The sequence below is a fragment of the Ranitomeya imitator genome, chromosome 4 (assembly GCF_032444005.1).
Source record: "Ranitomeya imitator isolate aRanImi1 chromosome 4, aRanImi1.pri, whole genome shotgun sequence".
Taxonomy (NCBI): Eukaryota; Metazoa; Chordata; class Amphibia; order Anura; family Dendrobatidae; genus Ranitomeya; species Ranitomeya imitator.
The window spans coordinates 422,925,497-422,949,355 of NC_091285.1; the positions used below are offsets into that span (position 1 = coordinate 422,925,497).

A 23,859-nucleotide genomic window follows, 5' to 3' on the forward strand; every position below is an offset into this window, starting at 1 on the left:
TTCATCAACCAAGGTATCATTTTAATCAGTATAACGGTGCCGACCTGACACTGTCTGTAGTTACTGTGCACAATCCTGCTGACAGGTTCCCTTTAAAGATCAAGAATTGTCTCCTCAGACAAACAAGGCACTAAGAAGTTTATGCAATTATGAGACAAAGCCAGAAATGGATCCAGTAAGAAGATGTTTGAATGAATAAAGGATTTGGGATGTCAGTAATACTAAGATATGCAACCGAAAAGAAAGTATAAATTCTGACGTTAACTGATTTATGGAATTTTTAGATACAATACCAGTTTGTCTCTCAGTTTCAGTACCAGATCCACAATCTCCACCTCTGATTTGTTCTTAATCCATGCTGTTATATTCTGTGATAAATGCACAAAGTATCACAAGTCATCTACACGGCACATACATTTATAATACCGTATTTTTATTACTTAAGCAGTTTTATTATATATGTGCTTCTTATTGTTTACCACAAGTGACCCCCTTATAAAATCTTATAACATAAGGTAAAGGTGTAAATTCTGTATATTTTAGAATTTAAAAAATTCAAATTTGAAAAGGCAAAACTGCGCTAAAATGCACTTAAAATCAAATGGAACAGTACTCCTGGAATTAATTCTGCATGTATAATTTAGGTGGGTATGCAGATAAATGTCCTACCTAAATCTGACAGGTGTTCAGCTTGTACAAGTACTCAGATATGTTGGTAATCCTGTTTCCAGTGGACAGAGAAATAGAAGTTAAATATATTTGCCCGTCGATTTCCTAGCATGTGGATGATGGGTGTTCCTGGTCTGTGGATGGTAGATGTACGAAGTGCCTGTGCAGCGCTCCAGCCGGCAGCCCTAGCACACACTTGACACAATAGGAGCATCCAAGTCACTCACTGGGGAATAGTCTGTGATCCAGAATCTATAGATCTAGACGTCACTCTGTTTCAGCGACTTAGATACACCTATTGTGGCGAGTGTGTGCTAGCGCTACAGGCCGGAGCGCTGCACAGGCACTTTGTGCATCTACCCTCCACAGACTAGGAATACTCAGCGCCCACATACTAGAAAATCAAATGCAAATATGTTCAACTTCTGTTACTCCAGTCACTTGGTCCAGGAGTCACACTGGCAGTCTATGGCTGCTTACCAAAGCCCTGTGGACTTCCTCCTATTTATTTATTACCATCCTCCGCACCTTCTCTGAGCTGCCGGGGATAACGGCAATAGGAGGTTTGCAGGACTGTGGTCGGTGGCCACTGACTACCAATATGACCCATGATCAGGGTTACTTGAATATTTTCATTGTCTCAGCTGATAATAAAACTATAAAAGGATATAAAGCGCAATAGGGTCTCATCTAGGTATTGAGGCTGGAGATTTAGGCTACTTTCACATTAGTGTCAGTACGGGGCCGTCGCGCTGCGTCGGCCCGACGTACCGACGCATACTGTGCAAGCGCCGCACAACTGGGGTAGAGGATGCATTTTTCCAGCGCATCCGCTGCCCCATTGTGAGTTGCGGGGAGGTGGGGACGGAGTTCCGGCCGCACATGTGCGGTCGGAAATGGCGGAGACAACACAGCAAAAAATGTTACATGTCACATTTTTTGCAGCCGACGGTCCGCCACAACACGGCGCAACCGTCGCACGACGATTTCAACGTGTGGCAAAGCGTCGCTAATGTTAGTCAATGGAGAAAAGACGCATCCTGCAAGCAATTTTGCAGGATGCGTTTTTTTCTCCTAAACGACGCATTGCGACGTGCAGTGCACGACGCTAGTGTGAAAGTAGCCTTAATTGAAAGCTGTTTACCTGTAGGGGTTGTGTGTGACACAACCACTATCATTGCCTAGCTGTCAGCTACTGCAACATCCACACATTTATATGTAATAGAAAGCCAGAGTAGGTGGACTTCAAGTGCGCTGGTCATTCAGGAACGAATCAGAGAATAAATTAAGTAGAAGTGGTTTATTTGTCAGCGCGTTTCAGAGTCAAATCTGACTCCTTCCTCAGGACAACCACATATAAAACTCTTCTACATGTGGTTGTCCTGAAGGAGTCCGATTGGATTCTGAAACACGTTGACAAACCACTTCTAATTAATTTATTTGCATTTATTTGACTCTGTAACGCATTGACAAATAAACTTTTTCTACTTAATTTATTCTATGATGAATCAGCAGTGCACTTGAAGTTCACCTAATCTGGCTTTCTATCTGGTAATAAAACTGATGTTCAACTGAATCTTGGAATCTGGCCTGTAAATGTATTGTTGTGGGTAGTGATCTCTTTGTCAGGTCATTTATAGTCGACGGATATCTGGTCAGAACTGCATTTAACGTACATTAGTGGGATCTTCAGATCCAAAAATGTACATTTTTAGAAACACTTACTGCTTCACAGATGACTTTGAGATGTGCCGTTTCCAGTCTTTCTCTCATCTCTTTCTGTTTATGCCGATACCAGCCATCAAAATGAGGAGACTTCAAGAACCGTCTAGAATAATTGTGAGAGCAGAGAGAATCAAGCATAATACAGGATATTTCCCCCGCCTAAGCCTGGAGTATTAGCAGGCAAATGGTGGCTAGACTTTACTCTCCAGTTTGGACAGACATACATCATATATATCATCTTCTATGTCAAGCTGTGTTCACACGTCCAGTTATCCCTTTAATGGATCCAGTATTTAAAAAAACTGGATTCATTACAAATGGTTGCAAAATGGAAATTATTAATAAACAAATTTGTCTTAAAAAAAATAAAAATCAGTTTAAAAACAGACATTGGCTTTTGCTCGGCAGCTTTTTTTTCCTATTTTGTATGGATCCATTTTTACGAGGGGGATTCTTGTACACCTCTAGTGCTCTGGGTATTCGTAGAGTTAAAAACAGGTACGTTAATGGATGATATAACAGATGGCCATCCGTTATGATCCATTTCCCAGAGGTTTAAATGTTTGAAAAAAATGGAACAAATCGCTATTTATTTTTTTGGCCAGACAAAAAAGTTATGCAGACTACATATTTGTATCCTGTAAAAAAAAATAATAATAATGGATAGCACCTGGAAATTAGGCAAATGGAAGCCATTTTATGACACTTCTGTTCTCATTCATATGAATGGATCCTGTACTGAAACATTTTATTTCCATTTTTAGAATCCAAAAAAAAGTGCTAGAACAGAATTAACTAATGAAATGTGAACAGAGCCTTTGAAAATGTGACCATTTATTTACGGTTGTAAAACATGTCCACGTATGATAAAAGTTATGTTTATAGAAATAAATTTACTTTTCTGCAATAACAAATACAGATAATTTCTTTTCTTTTAAGCCCGTTAGGAAAGTTAAAATGTCAGAAGAAATTCCACACCCAGAGAATGCTGCAAAATCAGCAAAGACAGGGTTGCATAGCGCCTTTCTTGGGGTTACAGAACCCCGATCACTATAGGCCCCTTTCACACATCAGTTTTTTGCTATCAGTCGCAATCCGTCGAATTTTGAAAAAAACGGATCCGGCAACTGATGCTGCCGGATCCGTTTTTTTTCTCATAGACTTGTATTAGCGACAGATGGCCTCACGTTTCATCCGTCATTCACCGGATTCTTCGAAAATTGTTTGTCCGGCGGCCGGAGACAACGGACAAAGTAATGTTTTGTGTGTCCGTCGAAAAAACAGACAGCTACGGATCCGTCGCCATCCGTCTTTTGCTAGAATGGAAGCCTATGGGCGCCGGATCCGTCAAATGACGGAATCCAGCGATGGATTTTGTTTTTTTTAAACTAAGCATGCTCAGATTTTTTTAGGATCTAATTAGCCAGATCCGCTAGTCGGATCCGGTGAAAAACGAATCAGTTTTTCACAATCTGCGACAGTTCAGTCGATCCGTCGAGTCAACGGATTGTGACTGACGGCAAAAAACTGATGTGTGAAAGGGGCCTAAGGGTCCCAGCGGTAAGACTCCCAGCAATCAGCAAGTTGCCTCCTATCCTCTGAATAGGGTGTAACTTGATTTTTGGGGAAGGACCCATAACTTATTTGGATCTCCATTTGGTTTTCTTAAAATCTACCTAGCTCACCTGTACAGTCCAATCCAGTCCCCCTTTATTGTGGAGCTATACTGTGGACCTGTATGCTCTAACATCTTCATTAGCTCTTCTTGCTGAAATGGCCGTACCTGTGGGGGATTCTGTGCATACAGAGACAGATTATCAAATGTAAGACATAGAATCTTCTGACTATAGTTATATCAATATGGTACATAGATAGAAGACCCCCGTGGATTTCACACTGAGTTAATATGGTAAATACTGCAGCTTCCTATGAGAGGGTGGTATATAAAAATAGACACTGTCCTCAAACATTTTATAAGGTATGGAAACCTTGCTTTGATTTCCCCTTGACTCCCATTAGTCAGGAGTATTCTCTGATGATTAAAGTATGTGATATTTGGTTCCTGACATGGGTGTCTCATGGTTTTGGTTAGGATAGTAGATCCATGGTATGATAAAGGCAAGGTTCATGTTGCCAAACAGTATTAATGAGCAATAAGAAATGTCTGTTCTTTTGTTCTATGACATAACCTTGTTATGTCGTATAATCTTCAATAAAATTAGTTAAAAAAAGGTACCAATAAAATGGCTTAAAAAAACTGTTTTTAAGCCGTAAACTGATAAAAAAATACATGTTTGGTATTGCTGAAGATATACTGACCTTAAAAATCCTCATCATTTTTGCCACTCAATGAACGCAGTAAAAATAAAACCTAAAAAAGCAATGTCAGAATTGCATCACCCCCATCACCTGCATTTCAGTACATCATATGGTACCATTTTGCCACCCCCTAAGAGATATCTCAGATCACTCAAATGATCATCTAGACTTGTGGCAGATGAGGCCCTGCCTAACAGTATTAACAATTCATAACAATACATAAGGCGTCATTAGAATCAGACTGTTTTACAACACAGGCTTTCATATACATTTTCATCAAGTTATCTCCTGATGATTGGAGTGTCACGCTTCCACCCCTCAGTGTGTCTGGGATGCAGTTACTGACCGCTCAGCCGTCCAACTGGGTTATAAGGGCATGCTCAATCTGTCAGTACTTTGACAGCACAGTAATCTAGTCTGATGCAGGGGCGTGCTGAGCTGTCAGTGTATTGATTGACAGCTCGGCCGTCCAATCTGAGACTAGCTGTTTCCAGGTGTTCATTGTCCCAGGTGATCACCAGGCTACTTAACTGGGCTGCACATTCAGCTACTGCGTGGTTTGTCTCTCTGCCTTGCATTCTGTTTGTAGATCTTTTGTTTCCTGACCATGGATCTCATTCCAACCATCCGTCTGTTTAACCCCTTCTGCTCTGGATCTTCTGACTTCGGAAACGATACCTGACTAAGCCTTTGTCTCTGACTTCTGTTATGATGTACCCTCCTGGCTTTTGACCCCGGACTCCTTGACTATCCCGTCTCACGGCTTGGCCATGACAAGAGACTCAACGTCACATGGAATTTATGTAACATACCGAGTAAAGTAAATTCACCGCACTCTCAAGTTGAATGCAAGTTCTTACTGTTTTTATTTCAGCATACACACAAATTCAGTTTAGGTTTAGAGGAAGGGTTGCGAGTGCGACCTATAGACGTTTCAACCCGGACCCGGGTCTTGCACTCTAGAGGCGCGGATGCGCACAGCACAGCATATTTTTATATTTTTACAGGAGAAGCCCCTCCATTTCCACCCCTCCAGGAACCATCAACACCTTTTATCAAGCTCAGCAATATACAGTTGTGGCCAAAAGTATTGACACCCCTGCAATTCTGTCAGATAATACTCAGTTTCTTCCAGAAAATGATTGCAAACTCAAATTCTTTGGTATTATTATCTTCATTTAATTTGTCTTAAATGAAAAAACACAAAAGAGAATGAAGCAAAAAGCAAAACATTGAACATTTCACACAAAACTCCAAAAATGGACACTGTTGTACCCTCGGACTGCAGGGCAGCTTGAACTTGTTTGGATATTAGTCGAGGTTCTTTATCCAACATCCACACAATCTTGCGTTGAAATCTCTTGTCAATTTTTCTTTTCCGTCCACATCTAGGGAGGTTAGCCACAGTGCCATGGGCTTTAAACTTCTTGATGACACTGCGCACGGTAGACACAGGAACATTCAGGTCTTTGGAGATGGACTTGTAGCCTTGAGATTGCTCATGCTTCCTCACAATTTGGTTTCTCAAGTCCTCAGACAGTTCTTTGGTCTTCTTTCTTTTCTCCATGCTCAATGTGGTACACACTAGGACACAGGACTGAGGTTGAGCCAACTTTTATCCATGTCAACTGGCTGCACGTGTGATTTAGTTATTGCCAACACCTGTTAGGTGCCACAGGTAAGTTACAGGTGCTGTTAATTACACAAATTGGAGAAGCATCACATGATTTTTCGAACAGTGCCAATACTTTTGTCCACCCCCTTTTTTATGTTTGGTGTGGAATTATATCCAATTTGGCTTTAGGACAATTCTTTTTGTGTTTTTTTCATTTAAGGCAAATTAAATGAAGATAATAATACCAAAGAATTTGTGTTTGCAATCATTTTCAGGAAGAAACTGAGTATTATCTGACATAATTGTAGGGGTGTCAATACTTTTGGCCACAACTGTAATAGCGACTCTGTGAAAAAGACCCAGCATCGGGTCGAAACATCTATAGGTCACACTCAAAACTAGAGATGAGCGAATTTGATCGTGTCAGGGCTTATTCGGCAAGCTATAGCGCTTACCAAATAAGCTGCAGAGGGAACCCGGCTTCCAGGATCGCGCCGGCTGATCAGCTGTTCAGCTCTGCAGATGCATGTGTCGCAGCTTTGTGACAGTCACAACACATGTATGGAGAGCCTGTTTGTTGGATTCTCCATGCATGTGTCGTGACTGTCACACAGCCAAATAAGCCCTAACCAGATCAAATTTGCTCATCACTACTCACAACTAGTGATGAGCGAGTATAAACGGTGATCTTCGAATATTTGTAACTGCTCGGAGATTTAGTTTTCGTTGACTCAGCTGCATGATTTACAGCTGATAGACAGCTTGAATACATGTGGGGATTCCCTAGCAACCAGGCAACCCCCACATGTACTCAGGCTGGCTAGCAGCATTAAATCGATGTCCCAGGGGCTCACCACCCCCTTCTACCAGCACCTCGCTTCATTCACTGGGGGCACGACAACTCTATTGTACTATTTGTCAAAAAGCATGTCAGGGTGTATGAAGCAAGCTCAAAAACTGAGCCTGCTCTACACTGGGCAGATGCAAGCCATATTACTTGGCTGGCATCTGCCTTTAAGAGCGGCAGCACTAACACTGATTGCCGCTGTTAACCTTTTAAGTGCCGCTGTCAATCACTAACAACAGCATTTAAGTACCACAATTTGGCCCAGGCGTTTTTTGGGTGCCTATCAAACAATTGAAGGTTCAAGGTCCCTAGGACTAACAAATAAAAGTAAAAAAAAAAAAATTAGAATCACCCCTCTTTTCTCCAGTGAATAAAAAAAAAAGAAAAAATATACATATTTTCATCTGTAAATGTCAAATCAATTAAAATATAAATTTAATTAGCCCAATCGGTATATGCTGTAAAGGGGGAAAATTGTGATTTTTTTTTTCAGTCACTACATCAATGCAAAAGAAAAATGTAGTAAACCAATATCAAAACATTTTGTACCCCAAAATGGTATAAATAAAAGCACCACCACAGCACGCAAAAAACAAGGCCTACACATAGCTCCATTAGTGGAAAGATAAAAAGTTCTGAATTTTTTAAGCCAATAGAAATAGTATACATATTTGGTATCGCCATTATCATACTTATACATAGGTTTAATTTGATTAAAAAAAACTAAGAAAACCAATAAATATTCTCTTTGTTAGTACTGTATATATTAAATAGCTTAGTGACTTACCTTCCAGGGAGTAATGGCGCTATGATGTGGCATTAAGCTTCCCATATAACGCTCCTGAAAGAGATTACAAGACTCAAAGAAAAACCCACATAAAAATAGAAAACTGGAACAGCTGCAGCACGGAAGATTTAATAGGGGGGTACAGGAACCTGTGGACTTTATCCAGCAGACAACAAATATGGGGAGTGAGGTAGCACATCCAGTGAAGCTTATTGGTTCATGCCGAAAAATAAAAGGGTTAATTTCAATAGACATGCTGCCTCATTCCCCATTTCTGAGCATAGAATAAGATAATGTTTCTTACCAAGGGAAGAATAAAGCTCTGGGTTAAATCAAACAAGTGTTTTCGCAGCAATAGGCTGAGTGCAGAAGAAGGGAGTTTCTTCTGTAGACCCTGAAAAAGTGAAGATTAATGATTTTAACATCGATATGAAATTTTTTAACCAGGAACCTACATTTCATCAAAGCATTCATTTTATGCCAGGATTCTGTTGTAAAAGCTTTGAAATGTTGCAAAAAATTTGCACAATGCAAGGGCCCCACTAACATTTTGCAACTTTTGGTGTTCTTTTCTTTTCTTTTAAACATTTTTTATTGGGTTATATAACACAAATAAACAATAATGTAAAACTACATAACAGGGTGTGTGTGTTTTTCCAATAGAATGTTAGCAAAAGTTCTTTTATTAGGTCGTCACATAGTACATGTTAAGATTAATCATAGTAGAAGTTACAATCTTTCATTCCACAAGTTTGTCTTCATTTTCCTACTTTTTTATAAGGAAGGAGTCTAACCCAATGTGTACACACCTATAGATCTTAAATTATAACATTGATGTATAGAGACAGATAGAAAAAGTAGGGTGGGGAAAATCAAATGAAGGAGAGGAGGTAGGGGAGAGGCAGGGGAGTCCTCCATGTAAGAATGGATATTGCTTTTGACGGTTAGTGCCTTACACTAACTTACCCACTAAGTGGGTAGGATCCCATTTGGGGTATTGCAGAAAAAAAATCACAAATCCTACTAATGAAAATGTCCTTCAGATCCCCAGCTATGACTTTCCAAATAAAGAATTGTATATATTTAAGTGGGTTTCCTCTGGGTACTCCGACATCTTCCCACATTCCAAAGAAATAGGTCTCGATTCGCCATTGAATTTCCACCAGTTTTTTGGTGCTAAAGCCTCTCAATTAGTGACTTTGTGATTTGCTACAAATTCTTCAAACGATTTACACCTTTTAAAAAGATGTTTTTGATTTACTTACTGTAGTTTTCTGATTTTTATCTCAATATGGCTTTTCCAGATGTTTTAGACTGATTCAGAAAATGTGACTTGCAAAATTCGGTGCAATCTCACTTCAGTCCCCTGTTGTGAATTCTGTTGTCAAGCTCCCTCCTGTGGTCATGAATGGTACTTCGGCTGGTTCTGTCCATGGGCTTCCTCTGGTAGTTGTGAGTGGGGCTGCGGCTTCTGAGGTTCCTTCCACAGGTGACGAGGTTAATTCGTTAGCTGGCTGCTCTATTTAACTCCACTTAGATCTTTGCTCCATGCCACCTGTCAATGTTCCAGTATTGGTCTAGTTCACTCCTGGATCGTTCTTGTGACCTGTCTTCCCAGCAGAAGCTAAGTTACTGCTTGTTTTTCTCTGGTTTGCTATTTTTCTGTCCGGCTTGCTATTTTGATTGTTGTCTTGCTTGCTGGAAGCTCTGGGACGCAGAGGGAGCGCCTCCGCACCGTGAGTCGGTGCGGAGGGTCTTTTTGCGCCCTCTGCGTGGTCTTTTTGTAGTTTTTTGTGCTGACCGCAAAGCTGCCTTTCCTATCCTCTGTCTGTTCAGTAAGTCGGGCCTCACTTTGCTAAATCTATTTCATCTCTGTGTTTGTAATTTTCATCTTTACTCACAGACATTATTTGTGGGGGGCTGCCTGTTCCTTTGGGGAATTTCTCTGAGGCAAGGTAGGCTTTATTTTTCTATCTTTAGGGCTAGCTAGTTCCTTAGGCTGTGACGAGGTGCCTAGGGAGCGTCAGGAGCGCTCCACGGCTATTTCTAGTGTGTGTGATAGGATTAGGGATTGCGGTCAGCAGAGTTCCCACGTCTCAGAGCTCGTCCTATATTATCAGTAACTATCAGGTCATTCCGTGTGCTCTTAACCACCAGGTCCATTATTGTCCTGACCACCAGGTCATAACAGTACAGGTGGCCCAAAGTACTAATGAATCTCAATAGAGGGATAAGAGAAGTTCTGAGACCATTTTTTTTTCTTTGCAGTGTGTTTTGTCTCTCTTTTCCCCTTTACCTCTGGGTGGTTCAGGATACAGGTGTAGATATGGACATTCAAGGTCTGTCCTCTTGTATGGATAATCTCACTGCAAGGGTACAAAATATTCAAGATTTTGTTGTTCAGAATCCAATGTTAGAGCCTAGGATTCCTATTCCTGATTTGTTTTTTGGGGATAGATCTAAGTTTCTGAATTTCAAAAATAATTGTAAATTGTTTCTTGCTTTGAAACCTCGCTCCTCAGGTGCCCCTGTTCAACAAGTGAAAACCATTATTTCTTTGTTACGTGGCGACCCTCAAGACTGGGCATTTTCCCTTGTGCCAGGAAATCCGGCATTGCGTGATGTTGATGCGTTTTTTCTGGCGCTCGGATTGCTTTATGATGAACCAAATTCAGTGGATCAGGCAGAGAAAATCTTGCTGGCTCTGTGTCAGGGTCAGGATGAGGTAGAGATATATTGTCAGAAGTTTAGGAAGTGGTCTGTACTCACTCAGTGGAATGAATGTGCCCTGGCAGCAATTTTCAGAAAGGGTCTCTCTGAAGCCCTTAAGGATTTCATGGTGGGATTTCCCATGCCTGCTGGTCTGAATGAGTTTATGTCTTTGGCCATTCAGATCGATCGACGCTTACGTGAGCGTAAAGCTGTGCACCATTTGGCGGTATTATCTGAGCATAGACCTGAGCCTATGCAATGTGATAGGACTTTGACCAGAGCTGAACGGCAAGAACACAGACGTCGGAATGGGATGTGTTTTTACTGTGGTGATTCCACTCATGCTATCTCCGATTGTCCTAAGCGCACTAAGCGGTTCGCTAGGTCTGCCACCATTGGTACGGTACAGTCGAAATTTCTTTTGTCCGTTACTCTGATCTGCTCTTTGTCATCCTATTCTGTTATGGCATTTGTGGATTCAGGCGCTGCCCTGAATTTGATGGACTTGGAGTTTGCTAGGCGCTGTGGTTTTTTCTTGGAGCCCTTGCAGTATCCTATTCCATTAAGAGGAATTGATGCTACGCCTTTGGCCAAGAATAAGCCTCAGTACTGGACTCAATTGACCATGTGCATGGCTCCTGCACATCAGGAGGATATTCGCTTTTTGGTGTTGCATAATCTGCATGATATGGTCGTTTTGGGGTTGCCATGGCTACAGGTCCATAATCCAGTATTGGATTGGAAATCTATGTCTGTGTCCAGCTGGGGTTGTCAGGGAGTACATGGTGATGTTCCATTTTTGTCTATTTCGTCATCCACCCCTTCTGAAGTCCTGGAGTTTTTGTCGGATTTCCGGGATGTATTTGATGAGCCCAAATCCAGTGCCCTACCTCCTCATAGGGATTGCGATTGTGATATCGATTTGATTCCTGGTAGTAAGTTTCCTAAGGGCCGACTGTTCAATTTATCTGTGCCAGAGCACGCCGCTATGCGGAGTTATGTAAAGGAATCCTTGGAGAAGGGTCATATTCGCCCGTCGTCGTCACCATTGGGAGCAGGGTTCTTTTTTGTGGTCAAGAAGGATGGTTCTTTGAGACCTTGTATTGATTACCGCCTTCTTAATAAGATCACAGTCAAATTTCAGCACCCTTTGCCGCTGCTGTCTGATTTATTTGCTCGGATTAAGGGGGCTAGTTGGTTCACCAATATAGATCTTCGTGGTGCGTATAATCTTGTGCGTATTAAACAGGGCGATGAATGGAAAACAGCATTTAATACGCCCGAGGGCCATTTTGAGTACCTGGTTATGCCATTCGGGCTTTCCAATGCTCCATCAGTATTTCAGTCCTTTATGCATGACATCTTCCGAGAGTACCTGGATAAATTCCTGATTGTATATTTGGATGATATTTTGGTCTTCTCGGATGATTGGGAGTCTCACGTGAAGCAGGTCAGAATGGTGTTCCAGGTCCTTCGTGCGAATTCTTTGTTTGTGAAGGGGTCAAAGTGTCTCTTTGGAGTTCAGAAGGTTTCATTTTTGGGTTTCATTTTTTCCCCTTCTACTATCGAGATGGACCCTGTTAAAGTCCAGGCCATTTATGATTGGACTCAGCCGACATCTGTGAAGAGTCTGCAAAAGTTCCTGGGCTTTGCTAATTTTTATCGTCGCTTCATCAGTAATTTTTCTAGTGTTGCTAAACCGTTGACTGATTTGACCAAGAAGGGCGCTGATGTGGTCAATTGGTCTTCTGCGGCTGTGGAAGCTTTTCAGGAGTTGAAGCGTCGTTTTTCTTCTGCCCCTGTGTTGTGCCAGCCAGATGTTTCGCTTCCGTTTCAGGTCGAGGTTGATGCTTCTGAGATTGGAGCAGGGGCTGTTTTGTCGCAAAGAAGTTCTGATGGCTCGGTGATGAAACCATGTGCCTTCTTTTCTAGAAAGTTTTCGCCTGCTGAGCGCAATTATGATGTTGGCAATCGAGAGTTGTTGGCCATGAAGTGGGCATTCGAGGAGTGGCGTCATTGGCTTGAAGGAGCCAAGCATCGCGTGGTGGTCTTGACGGATCACAAGAATTTGACTTATCTCGAGTCTGCCAAACGGTTGAATCCTAGACAGGCTCGTTGGTCGCTATTTTTCTCCCGTTTTGATTTTGTGGTTTCGTACCTTCTAGGCTCTAAGAATGTGAAGGCTGATGCCCTGTCAAGGAGTTTTGTGCCCGACTCTCCGGGTGTTCCTGAGCCGGCGGGTATTCTCAAAGAGGGGGTAATTTTGTCTGCCATCTCCCCTGATTTGCGGCGGGTGCTGCAAAAATTTCAGGCTGTTAGACCTGACCGTTGCCCAGCAGAGAAACTGTTTGTCCCTGATAAATGGACTAGTAGAGTTATCTCTGAGGTTCATTGTTCAGTGTTGGCTGGTCATCCGGGAATCTTTGGTGCCAGAGATTTGGTGGCTAGATCCTTTTGGTGGCCGTCTTTGTCGCGGGATATGCGTTCTTTTGTGCAGTCCTGTGGGACTTGTGCTCGGGCTAAGCCCTGCTGTTCTCGTGCCAGTGGGTTGCTTTTGCCCTTGCTGGTCCCGAAGAGGCCCTGGACGCATATCTCTATGGATTTTATTTCGGATCTCCCTGTCTCTCAAAAGATGTCGGTCATTTGGGTGGTTTGTGATCGCTTCTCTAAGATGGTCCATTTGGTACCCTTGTCTAAATTGCCTTCCTCCTCTGATTTGGTGCCATTGTTTTTCCAGCATGTGGTTCGTTTACATGGCATTCCGGAGAACATCGTTTCGGACAGAGGTTCCCAGTTTGTTTCGAGGTTTTGGCGAGCCTTTTGTGCTAGGATGGGCATTGATTTGTCTTTTTCCTCGGCTTTCCATCCTCAGACAAATGGCCAAACTGAACGAACTAATCAGACTTTGGAAACATATCTGAGATGCTTTGTTTCTGCTGATCAGGATGATTGGGTGTCCTTTTTGCCTTTGGCTGAGTTCGCCCTTAATAATCGGGCCAGCTCGGCTACTTTGGTTTTGTCGTTTTTCTGCAATTCTGGTTTCCATCCTCGTTTCTCTTCAGGGCAGGTTGAGTCTTCGGACTGTCCTGGTGTAGATACTGTGGTGGATAGGTTGCAGCAGATTTGGACTCATGTGGTGGACAATTTGACATTGTCCCAGGAGAAGGCTCAACGTTTCGCTAACCGCCGGCGCTGTGTGGGTCCCCGTCTTCGTGTTGGGGATTTGGTTTGGTTGTCGTCTCGTTATGTTCCTATGAAGGTTTCCTCTCCTAAGTTTAAGCCTCGTTTCATTGGTCCGTACAAGATTTCTGAGGTTCTCAATCCTGTGTCGTTTCGTTTGACCCTTCCAGCTTCTTTTGCCATCCATAATCTATTCCATAAGTCATTGTTGCGGAGATACGTGGCGCCTGTGGTTCCATCCGTTGATCCTCCTGCCCCGGTGTTGGTTGAGGGGGAGTTGGAGTATGTGGTGGAGAAGATTTTGGATTCTCGTATTTCGAGACGGAAACTCCAGTACCTGGTCAAGTGGAAGGGTTATGGTCAGGAAGATAATTCCTGGGTCTTTGCCTCCGATGTTCATGCTGCTGATCTGGTTCGTGCCTTTCATTTGGCTCGTCCTGGTCGGCCTGGGGGCTCTGGTGAGGGTTCGGTGACCCCTCCTCAAGGGGGGGGGTACTGTTGTGAATTCTGTTGTCAAGCTCCCTCCTGTGGTCATGAATGGTACTTCGGCTGGTTCTGTCCATGGGCTTCCTCTGGTAGTTGTGAGTGGGGCTGCGGCTTCTGAGGTTCCTTCCACAGGTGACGAGGTTAATTCGTTAGCTGGCTGCTCTATTTAACTCCACTTAGATCTTTGCTCCATGCCACCTGTCAATGTTCCAGTATTGGTCTAGTTCACTCCTGGATCGTTCTTGTGACTTGTCTTCCCAGCAGAAGCTAAGTTACTGCTTGTTTTTCTCTGGTTTGCTATTTTTCTGTCCGGCTTGCTATTTTGATTGTTGTCTTAATAATAATCTTTATTGCTTGCTGGAAGCTCTGGGACGCAGAGGGAGCGCCTCCGCACCGTGAGTCGGTGCGGAGGGTCTTTTTGCGCCCTCTGCATGGTCTTTTTGTAGTTTTTTGTGCTGACCGCAAAGCTGCCTTTCCTATCCTCTGTCTGTTCAGTAAGTCGGGCCTCACTTTGCTAAATCTATTTAATCTCTGTGTTTGTAATTTTCATCTTTACTCACAGTCATTATATGTGGGGGGCTGCCTGTTCCTTTGGGGAATTTCTCTGAGGCAAGGTAGGCTTTATTTTTCTATCTTTAGGGCTAGCTAGTTCCTTAGGCTGTGACGAGGCGCCCAGGGAGCGTCAGGAGCGCTCCACGGCTATTTCTAGTGTGTGTGATAGGATTAGGGATTGCGGTCAGCAGAGTTCCCACGTCTCAGAGCTCGTCCTATATTATCAGTAACTATCAGGTCATTCCGTGTGCTCTTAACCACCAGGTCCATTATTGTCCTGACCACCAGGTCATAACAGTCCCCCTTACTACCCCTGGAGTAATTTTATGCACACCAGTCATTTTGCTGCATTTTTTGCACCATTTTGCTAAAAGTATGACTTTTGGTGCTAAAGAGTCACAAAAACAGCTGTAGGAAGAAAAAACAAACATTTTTGGGCTTTGTGCAAAATTCATGAATCGCGTGCACCCTTTTAATGAAATTGGTGCAAAAAACATCAGCGATAACTACAAGTTTGGGTAGGTGCACACATTCCGGATCGACAGAAGAAAATTCTGCTGCAAATCCTGATGTGTTGGCAGGAAAAACACTGAATAAATATGTGCGTTTTCCCATGTTTTTGTTGCGGATTTTTTCCCCATTTATTAGTATGGGTGAAAGCTGCCGTAGAAATGGAGATTTACAAAAAAAAAAGTAAGCAACATGTGAATGAGACTTCAGGAATCTCATTAACTTTGCTGGTACTAGGAAATCCTTCAAGTTTTACGATAATAATGCGTAAAATAAAAAGATAAAAATAGCAAAATGTGCACATCGCCTTAAAAATGTAAGAAAATGGCAATAACAGTAAGTGTGGATAGTTGTGTGTTAGTTGAGAACTGCCAAAGACCTAACATAAGAAAACGAAGTTCCAAATACAAAACCATCAGCTTACTCCGTCGCACATTACTGTGTATTGCTGTAGTTACCTTTAATAACTGTTTAATAAGGGCCTTGTCCTTGTGGAGGAACGGCTTATAGGACGTGTACATGCCTACAGAGAGAACAAAAAATCCAGTTCTGTAAAAAATCCATATAGTTTACTGTGGTCTACTTCTGTGTGCAATATAAATAACAATCTCTGTGGTCCACATGTTCTATTACACTATAGCCTTTTGTCCGATACATATATTAGATTAGTACGTACTTTTCTTATATACTAATTATACGCTTTTATCACAAAAAAAAGGAATTCTTACTCAAGCATGGTTAGGTGCACGTCTACCCACGCCAACAGCACATTTTCTACGTACATAGTATATACAGGCTGCAGTTTGGTTCATGGCATGATACAGTCAGATCTCCTTATTATACTGTGTGAAGTTGTAAGGTTGAATACAAAACTAAAATAGTCAACTTTACCCAATTTCGTATCCAGTGTCTTCAACTTTGTTACCTTCTTTAATTTCACTTGTTTCGGTAAATCGCCTGCAGGGAAAAATAATCCCCATTTTCAGAGTGTGTACCAGGGACCTCACCTCTGATGCATCATCACTAGAAGTTGAAACCTGGCATTGTTTCATCAGAGTGTGATCACAGTATGCTCCAAATCTCTCAGAAGAGGAGAAGATGGAGAATAAAAAAATGTCTCCATCCTCTCCATTCTGTGAGGCCACAGAAATCGGTTTGCACTCAGATGTCATCCGAGGGCAGTCCGATGTTTCAATTACTTGCATGGCCAAGTGAGATCCGTATATTGGATAAGCTCGGGCATGCAGCGATTTTCTTCTCTCTGTCCAAGGCCAAGATCGGTCAAGTGATCGGCCACGTAGACTAACATCGGTCCGAGTGTGAGCCAATGTTTTGTCGGATCGCACTCGGACAGCAAATACACTCGTCTGCACCTGCCCTATGGAATATGCCCACATCCTACAGCTTTATGTAGGTGATAGTTTACCTCTCAGGACGCTCTCTAACATGCCACACAAGCTCCATCCTCACTGCTGTTTCCTTACCAGACACTCGAGGTTCTCCAACACGAAGGATGTGGGGCCAGTGCTGCAAAGTCTTGATGAAGAACGGATTGGTTACTCCAAGTAACAAGCTAGGGCTTAAGAGAAGAAGAACGAGAAAGCCATATTTATCATTTAGAATTGTTTTTCAGATTCCTAATAATGAAGAAAGTAGAATCTATCTTCACTTACGGGGCTTGGGTTCTTGTCGTGTATTCTTTGAATTCGCTGTCGTGAACAGTGAAATATGGACGGAAATCAGAGCAAAACTTTAATGGAGAAATGCATCTGAAAATACAAAAACAAACTGAATAAAGCAAGGGAAGAAAAAAAGCATTAAACTGCCTGAGCATTGTGCTCATGTCCTAATCGAATACTCAGTAGGGGCGAGAAAGAAGGCCCTTAATGAAGAACAATACTTCATCATAATGCCCTCTTTCGTGTGTCTGCAATCTTGCCTTGTGCAGGCATGTACTACAGAGGACAGAGAATGAACTTCAATCCAATATTGCAGCCAGCATGTAGCCAGCGGGTAAGGAAAGGGTGAATCAAACACCCGAAAACCCCGCCTCTATGGCTGAAGATTGTTCCCTCCAAATTCAGGTGACAGAGTCCCTTTAAATGCAGATTTGGTCAAGGATTTGGCTGTGGATTTCATCCTATGCTTTGCAGAGGGCAAAACCCATAATCCATAGTGGCTGCTTTACGACAAAACAACGAGCATTCTGCGAATTTTATGGTCCCTAACATACTTAAGGCTGGAGTCACACACAATGTATAAAAAAATCTGTCCGATTTTGTCTGCTGAGAATCGCACAAGTGTTCTCCGTATGGTGATCCGTGTGCAATGCCAGGATGCGTTTATTTCTCAAAAAAGTATCCGTGTGTCATCCGTATGGTGACACTTTCTCACACACTTGCAAAATGAGCAAATAATGGCTGTGCCAATTTCCTGTCACCTCCCCAATGCCTGAGAAATTCTCGCAAGTCACACTGATGGGCCGTGTGCTGTGCCATTTTTTTCTCGCACCCATAGACTTGCATTGGCGTTTCTCAGCTGAGATACGCGGACAATCGCAGCATGCTGCAATTTCACTCGCAAATGTAATACGGATGAGAAAAAAACGGATGATGTGAGCTGCCCCATAGATTAACATTGGTCCGAGTGCTATGCGATTTTTTTTTATCGCTTATCACTTGTCCGTATTACGCTGTAGTGTGACCCCGGCCTAAGGGACAGATTTTTCCACATTAGAATGAGGTTTTGAATCTGTGCCGGGTAACTAGCGAAGGCAGGGCAGTGCTCACCGGACAGCAGGAGTGCCAAAACATGGTATTGTGCCTTTAATATATTTCTTAGCACTACACAGTCTTACACTTATCCAAGGCTTTATATACTCTAGTTCGTAGAATAGAGAACTGTAAAGGGGTCTTGTGCATCTAGAACAGCATTTCCCAAACTCCTGCCCTCATGGCCCCCAATAGATTGTGATTTCCTTAGTATTACAAATGTGATAAAATTATTATCAAGGCATCAGAACCGGCCACAGGTTCTCTCCACTGTGTAACACTAAGGCCGGCGTCACACACAGCGTATGAAAATACGGTCCGTATATTACGGCCGTAATACGCTGAAAAGTCCCGAAAATAATGGTCCATAGCTCCTCCGTAGGCAGGGTGTGTCACCGTTTTTTGCGCATGGCATCCTCCGTATGTAATCCGTATGGCAGCCGTAATGCGTGTTTTTATCGCAGGCTTGCAAAACCGACATACGGCTATACAAGGGATCCATGTGTAAAAAAAAAACAAAAACCATATATACTGTCTATATATATATATATATATATGTCAGTAGACACATATATGTATATATATTAATATTTCATCCAGCGCGATATAGCAGAAAGCCATTAATTCAATTACCGGCTTTTGCTTTCTCCTTCCTAAAACCCGACATGATATGAGACCTGGTTTACATACAGTAAACCATCTCATATCCCCATTTTTTGCATATTCCACACTACTAATGTTAGTAGTGTGTATATGCAAAATTTGGCCGTTCTAGCTAGTAAATTAAGGGGTTAAATGGCGGTAAAAATTGGCGTGGGCTCCCGCACAATTTTCTCCGCCAGAGTAGTAAAGCCAGTGACTGGGGGCAGATATTAATAGCCTGGAGAGGGTCCACGGTTATTGGCCCCCCCTGGCTAAAAACACCTGCCCCCAGCCACCCCAGAAAAGGCACATCTGGAAGATGCACCTATTCTGGCACTTGGCCACTCTCTTCCCATTCCCGTGCAGCGGTGGGATATGGGGTAATGAAGGGTTAATGCCACCTTGCTATTGTAAGGTGACATTAAGCCAAATTAATAATGGAGAGGCGTCAATTATGACACCTATCCATTATTAATCCAATACTAGTAAAGGGTTAAAAAAAACACACACACATTATTAAAAATTAATTTAATGAAAAAAACACAAAGGTTGTTGTATTAATTTATTCTACTCTCAATCCACTCACTGAAGACGCTCAATCTGTAAATCAAAAAAATAAAAATAAACCAAGAATATACATACCTTCCGAGGATCTGTAAGGTCCAACGATGTAAATCCATCTGAAGGGGTTAAAATATTTTGCAGGCAGGAGTTCTGTTAATGCAGCGCTACTCCTGCCTGCAAAACCCCAGCGAATGAAGGTGAAGTAGGTCAATGATCTATATTTAGCTTCATTTGCGGTGAGGCGCCCTCTGCTGGCTGTTCCTAGATCGTGGGAACTTTCCTAGAAAGCTCCCAGGCTCGAGTTCATATGAGGACAACCAGCAGAGGGCGCCCTCTTATGATCTCGAGCCAGGGAGCTTTCTAGGAAAGTTCCCACGATCTAGAAACAGCCAGCAGAGGGCGCCTCACCGCAAATGAAGCTAAATATAGGTCATTGACCTACTTTACCTTCATTCGCTGGGGTTTTGCAGGCAGGAGTAGCGCTGCATTAACAGAACTCCTGCCTGCAAAATATTTTAACCCCTTCAGATGGATTTACATCGTTGGACCTTACAGATCCTCGGAAGGTATGTATATTCTTGGTTTATTATTTTTATTTTGATTTACAGATCGAGCGTCTTCAGTGAGTGGATTGAGAGTAGAATAAATTAATACAACAACCTTTGTGTTTTTTTCATTAAATTCATTTTTAATAATGTGTGTGTGTTTTTTTTTTAACCCTTTACTAGTATTGGATTAATAATGGATAGGTGTCATAATTGACGCCTCTCCATTATTAATTTGGCTTAATGTCACCTTACAATAGCAAGGTGGCATTAACCCTTCATTACCCCATATCCCACCGCTACACGGGAATCGGAAGAGAGTGGCCAAGTGCCAGAATAGGCGCATCTTCCAGATGTGCCTTTTCTGGGGTGGCTGGGGGCAGATGTTTTTAGCCAGGGGGGGGCCAATAACCGTGGACCCTCTCCAGGCTATTAATATCTGCCCTCAGTCACTGGCTTTACTACTCTGGCGGAGAAAATTGGGCGGGAGCCCACGCCAATTTTTTCCGCCATTTAACTCCTTAATTTACTAGCTAGAACGGCCAAATTTTGCATATACACACTACTAACATTAGTAGTGTGGAATATGCAAAAAAAATGGGGATATGAGATGGTTTACTGTATGTAAACCAGGTCTCATATCATGTCGGGTTTTAGGAAGGAGAAAGCAAAAGCCGGTAATTGAATTACCGGCTTTCTGCTATATCGCGCTGGATAAAATATTAATATATATACATATATGTGTCTCACTGACATATATATATATATATATATATATATATATATATATATATATATATATACCTATTCTATGTGTACACATTTATTCTACCTATTCTATTCTAAGCTGTCAGTGTGATTTTACTGTACACCGCACTGAATTGCCGGCTTTTCTCTCTAACAGCGCTGCATATTCCTCGCAAGTCACACTGCTGGTCCGTGTGTAATCCGTATTTTTGGGGCTTCCATAGACTTTCATTGACGTTTTATTTGCGCAATACGGTGACAAACGCAGCATGCTGCGATTTTCTACGGCCGTAGAAAGCCGTATAATACTGATCAGTTTAATACGGCAGATAGGAGCAGGGGCATAGAGAATAATTTTGCCGTATTTTTTGCGAGTTTTACGGACGTAGTTTCTGCGCTCTTACGTCCGTAAAACTCGCAAGTGTGACGCCGGCCTAAGGAAATCCTGAAAACATGGTCTGTTGGGGTTCCTGAGGACTGAAGTTTGGGAAACACTGATCTGGAAGTAACATCAGTGCTATTACTAGTCAATAGTTTCCCATTAGAGATTAGCGAATATACTCGTTACTCGAGATTTCCCGAGCACGCTTGGGTATCCTCCAAGTATTTTTTAGTGCTCGCAGATTTAGTTTTTCTTGCCGCAGCTGAACGATTTACATCTGTTAGCCAGCATAAGTACATGTGGGGGTTGCCTGGTTGCTAGGGAATCCCCGCATGTAATTATGCTGGCTAACAGATGTAAATCGTTCAGCTGCGGCAAGAAAACTAAATCTCCGAGCACTCAAAAATACTCAGAGGACACCCAAGCGTGCTCGGGAAATTTCGAGTATCGAGTATAATCGCTCATCACTATTTCCCATCTAATCCCATGAAACCGATATAAGAGCAAGTTATCCATTACCCAGTCAATGCGAGTACAATTTCAGAAGAAATGGTAGGTGAAGGTGCCAAAATAACTAGTGGTTCTCCTAGCAAAACCAGCTCCCACAGCAACTGGAGGTTCATCAGGACAGACTGCAGGGACCTAGGTAATACAGACAATAAGTGGAGTAATATTGGATATAAACAGCTTGCATAAAAAAAACTTATGTCACATGCATATCTATAAAGGACTTATCCCACCTGAAGAGATCCAACTCATGGATGCTGGAGATTTGGCATGGTGGGTCAAGCCGATCCTGTGTATAATGTAGAGATATGATCAATGTATCTGAGGTGAGACAGAAATATACAATATACTTGTATACTTTTCTGTTATGTTGTTTTCAGGCATATTCTCACTGTAAATGTTTGCTAGAGCTGCATCTTAGATAATCTGACACTAGGTAGGAATGATGGCCGCTGGCTTTAGTGCACAGACAACGAGACGGCACAAGGGTTTCTTCTGTAGGTTTCCTACCACCTCAGTGTAAGGGTATGGGCACACGCTGCGGATTTTGCTGCGGGTCCGCAGCGGTTTCCCATGAGTTTACAGTACCATGTTAACCTATGGGAAACGAAATCCGCAGTGCACATGCATCCGCAGCCCTCAAAGATACGTGTGCACATACCCTTTGTCCACCTAGTATGACAAGCAGCTTTACTCTACTAATGTGGATAATAAGTATTTCCCACATTAGCTTCTTACATGAAGCATAAAAGATGGGGGAAGGTGATTACAGGATGGTTTTTGACAATACGAGCAATATTGGAAAGTAACAAAAATTGCTGTTACCATCTGTAGAACACTTTCACTTGTTGCCCTGGTGAGCTCACCCTATAAGGCTAGGTTAACATTGAGTTAGGGCAATCCGTTTAACGGATCCATTAAACGGATGTGCTAAAAATGAGCCCAAATTGTCTTGTATTTTTGCCATCGCATTAACGCATGCATTAACGCATGTGGCTGCACGTCTGCCTGCGTTTGCAATACAGTTCTATGCAGAATGAACGCTTCCGTTCGCTGTGCGTTCACCATGCGGTAGTCCGTATTGGAAGGTGCGTTACAAACTAACGGACCATTGCTATCGCATGCCGATTTTGACATGCGTTAGGATCCGTTACATTAATGTAAGTCTATGGGTGCGTTAACATGTCCGTTAGATTGTGTTAGTGCTGCCTACAAACGGATCCGTTAAACGGATTGCCCTAACGCAATGTGAACCTAGCCTAATAGATATGGTGCCTGCTACAGATTAAAGGATAAAAATACTATGAATGTAGATATACATTCCGATTATCTCAATTTTTAATGACTTTACTCAATATAATTTTTTATTAAAGAGAATCTAGAACTTTTGTTTGTTTGTTTTTTTTGGAATTTTGTCCATCATGGATGGTTATAAAACTTTCCAAATCACTTTATTAGGAGATTAGTTTTCATTCCTGTAAAAAATTAAAATTAATATACCGTAAGTGGCTTTAAAACTCCTGTGTTATTTTCTCTGATCATGCCTCTTCAGGCTGCTTGGGACATCTGGAAGAATGACTGTCCAGAGAAGAAAAGGGGAGTGCTACCATGGGTCCTTTGTCATGTTAACAGTAAAGTATCCTGAGACCATTCATGTGTGGAGTTGCTTTTCATCCAAGGGAATGGGCTCTCGCACAATTTTACCTAAGAACGCTTCCATGAATAAAGAACAGTATCTATACATCCTCCAAGAGGAACATCCAGGAGCCAACCATCTAGGAGCAAGTTGGTGATGAACAAAGCTTTCTCCAGCATATGGGGACCATGTCACAAGGCAAAAGTGATAACTACTGTAAGTGACTTGGTGAACAAAACATTGAAATTTTGGGTCCATGACCAGGAAACTCCTCAGATATCAATCCCATTGAGAACCTGTGGTCAGTCCACAAAAAGTAGGTGGACAAACAAAAACAGAGAAATTGTGATAAGCTTCAAGCACCGTTAGACAAGAATGGGTTGTCACCAGTTAGTACTTGACCCAGAAGTTGATATTCAACATGTCAGGGCAGTCTGCAGAAGTCTTGAAAAATAAGTCAACTCTGTAAATATTGAAGCTTTATATTACCTTGATCTATTTCTCAATAAAAGTGTGAAAACTTATGAAATACTTATAACTGTACTTGAGTAACGAGAGAAGCATCAGACTAAAAGACTTCAAAACATGGGAGAAGGAAACTTTGTGAAAACCAAAATTTGTATTAGTCTTAAAACTTTTGGCCGTGATTGCAGATCTTTGGAG

General features: G+C 42.2%; 1 protein-coding gene across 2 annotated transcripts in view; it reads right to left on the reverse strand.

Annotated features, from left to right (window-relative positions):
- Nucleotides 1-23,859, reverse strand: part of DENND6B (DENN domain containing 6B) — a 78,042-nt gene that overhangs the window by 26,893 nt on the left and 27,290 nt on the right. For both annotated transcript variants that reach the window (XR_011320769.1, XM_069765460.1), the window contains exons 9-19: nt 21,794-21,849; nt 21,573-21,695; nt 17,076-17,171; nt 16,887-16,981; nt 16,294-16,359; nt 15,861-15,925; nt 8,267-8,356; nt 7,963-8,016; nt 4,080-4,189; nt 2,395-2,497; nt 294-368 (exon numbers count right to left, since the gene is read on the reverse strand). Coding sequence is in view for 1 of the 2 variants with exons in the window: in XM_069765460.1 (XP_069621561.1) it covers nt 294-368; nt 2,395-2,497; nt 4,080-4,189; nt 7,963-8,016; nt 8,267-8,356; nt 15,861-15,925; nt 16,294-16,359; nt 16,887-16,981; nt 17,076-17,171; nt 21,573-21,695; nt 21,794-21,849 (933 nt within the window). In the remaining variant the exon portion in view is untranslated. The remainder of the gene's footprint in view (nt 1-293; nt 369-2,394; nt 2,498-4,079; nt 4,190-7,962; nt 8,017-8,266; nt 8,357-15,860; nt 15,926-16,293; nt 16,360-16,886; nt 16,982-17,075; nt 17,172-21,572; nt 21,696-21,793; nt 21,850-23,859) is intronic.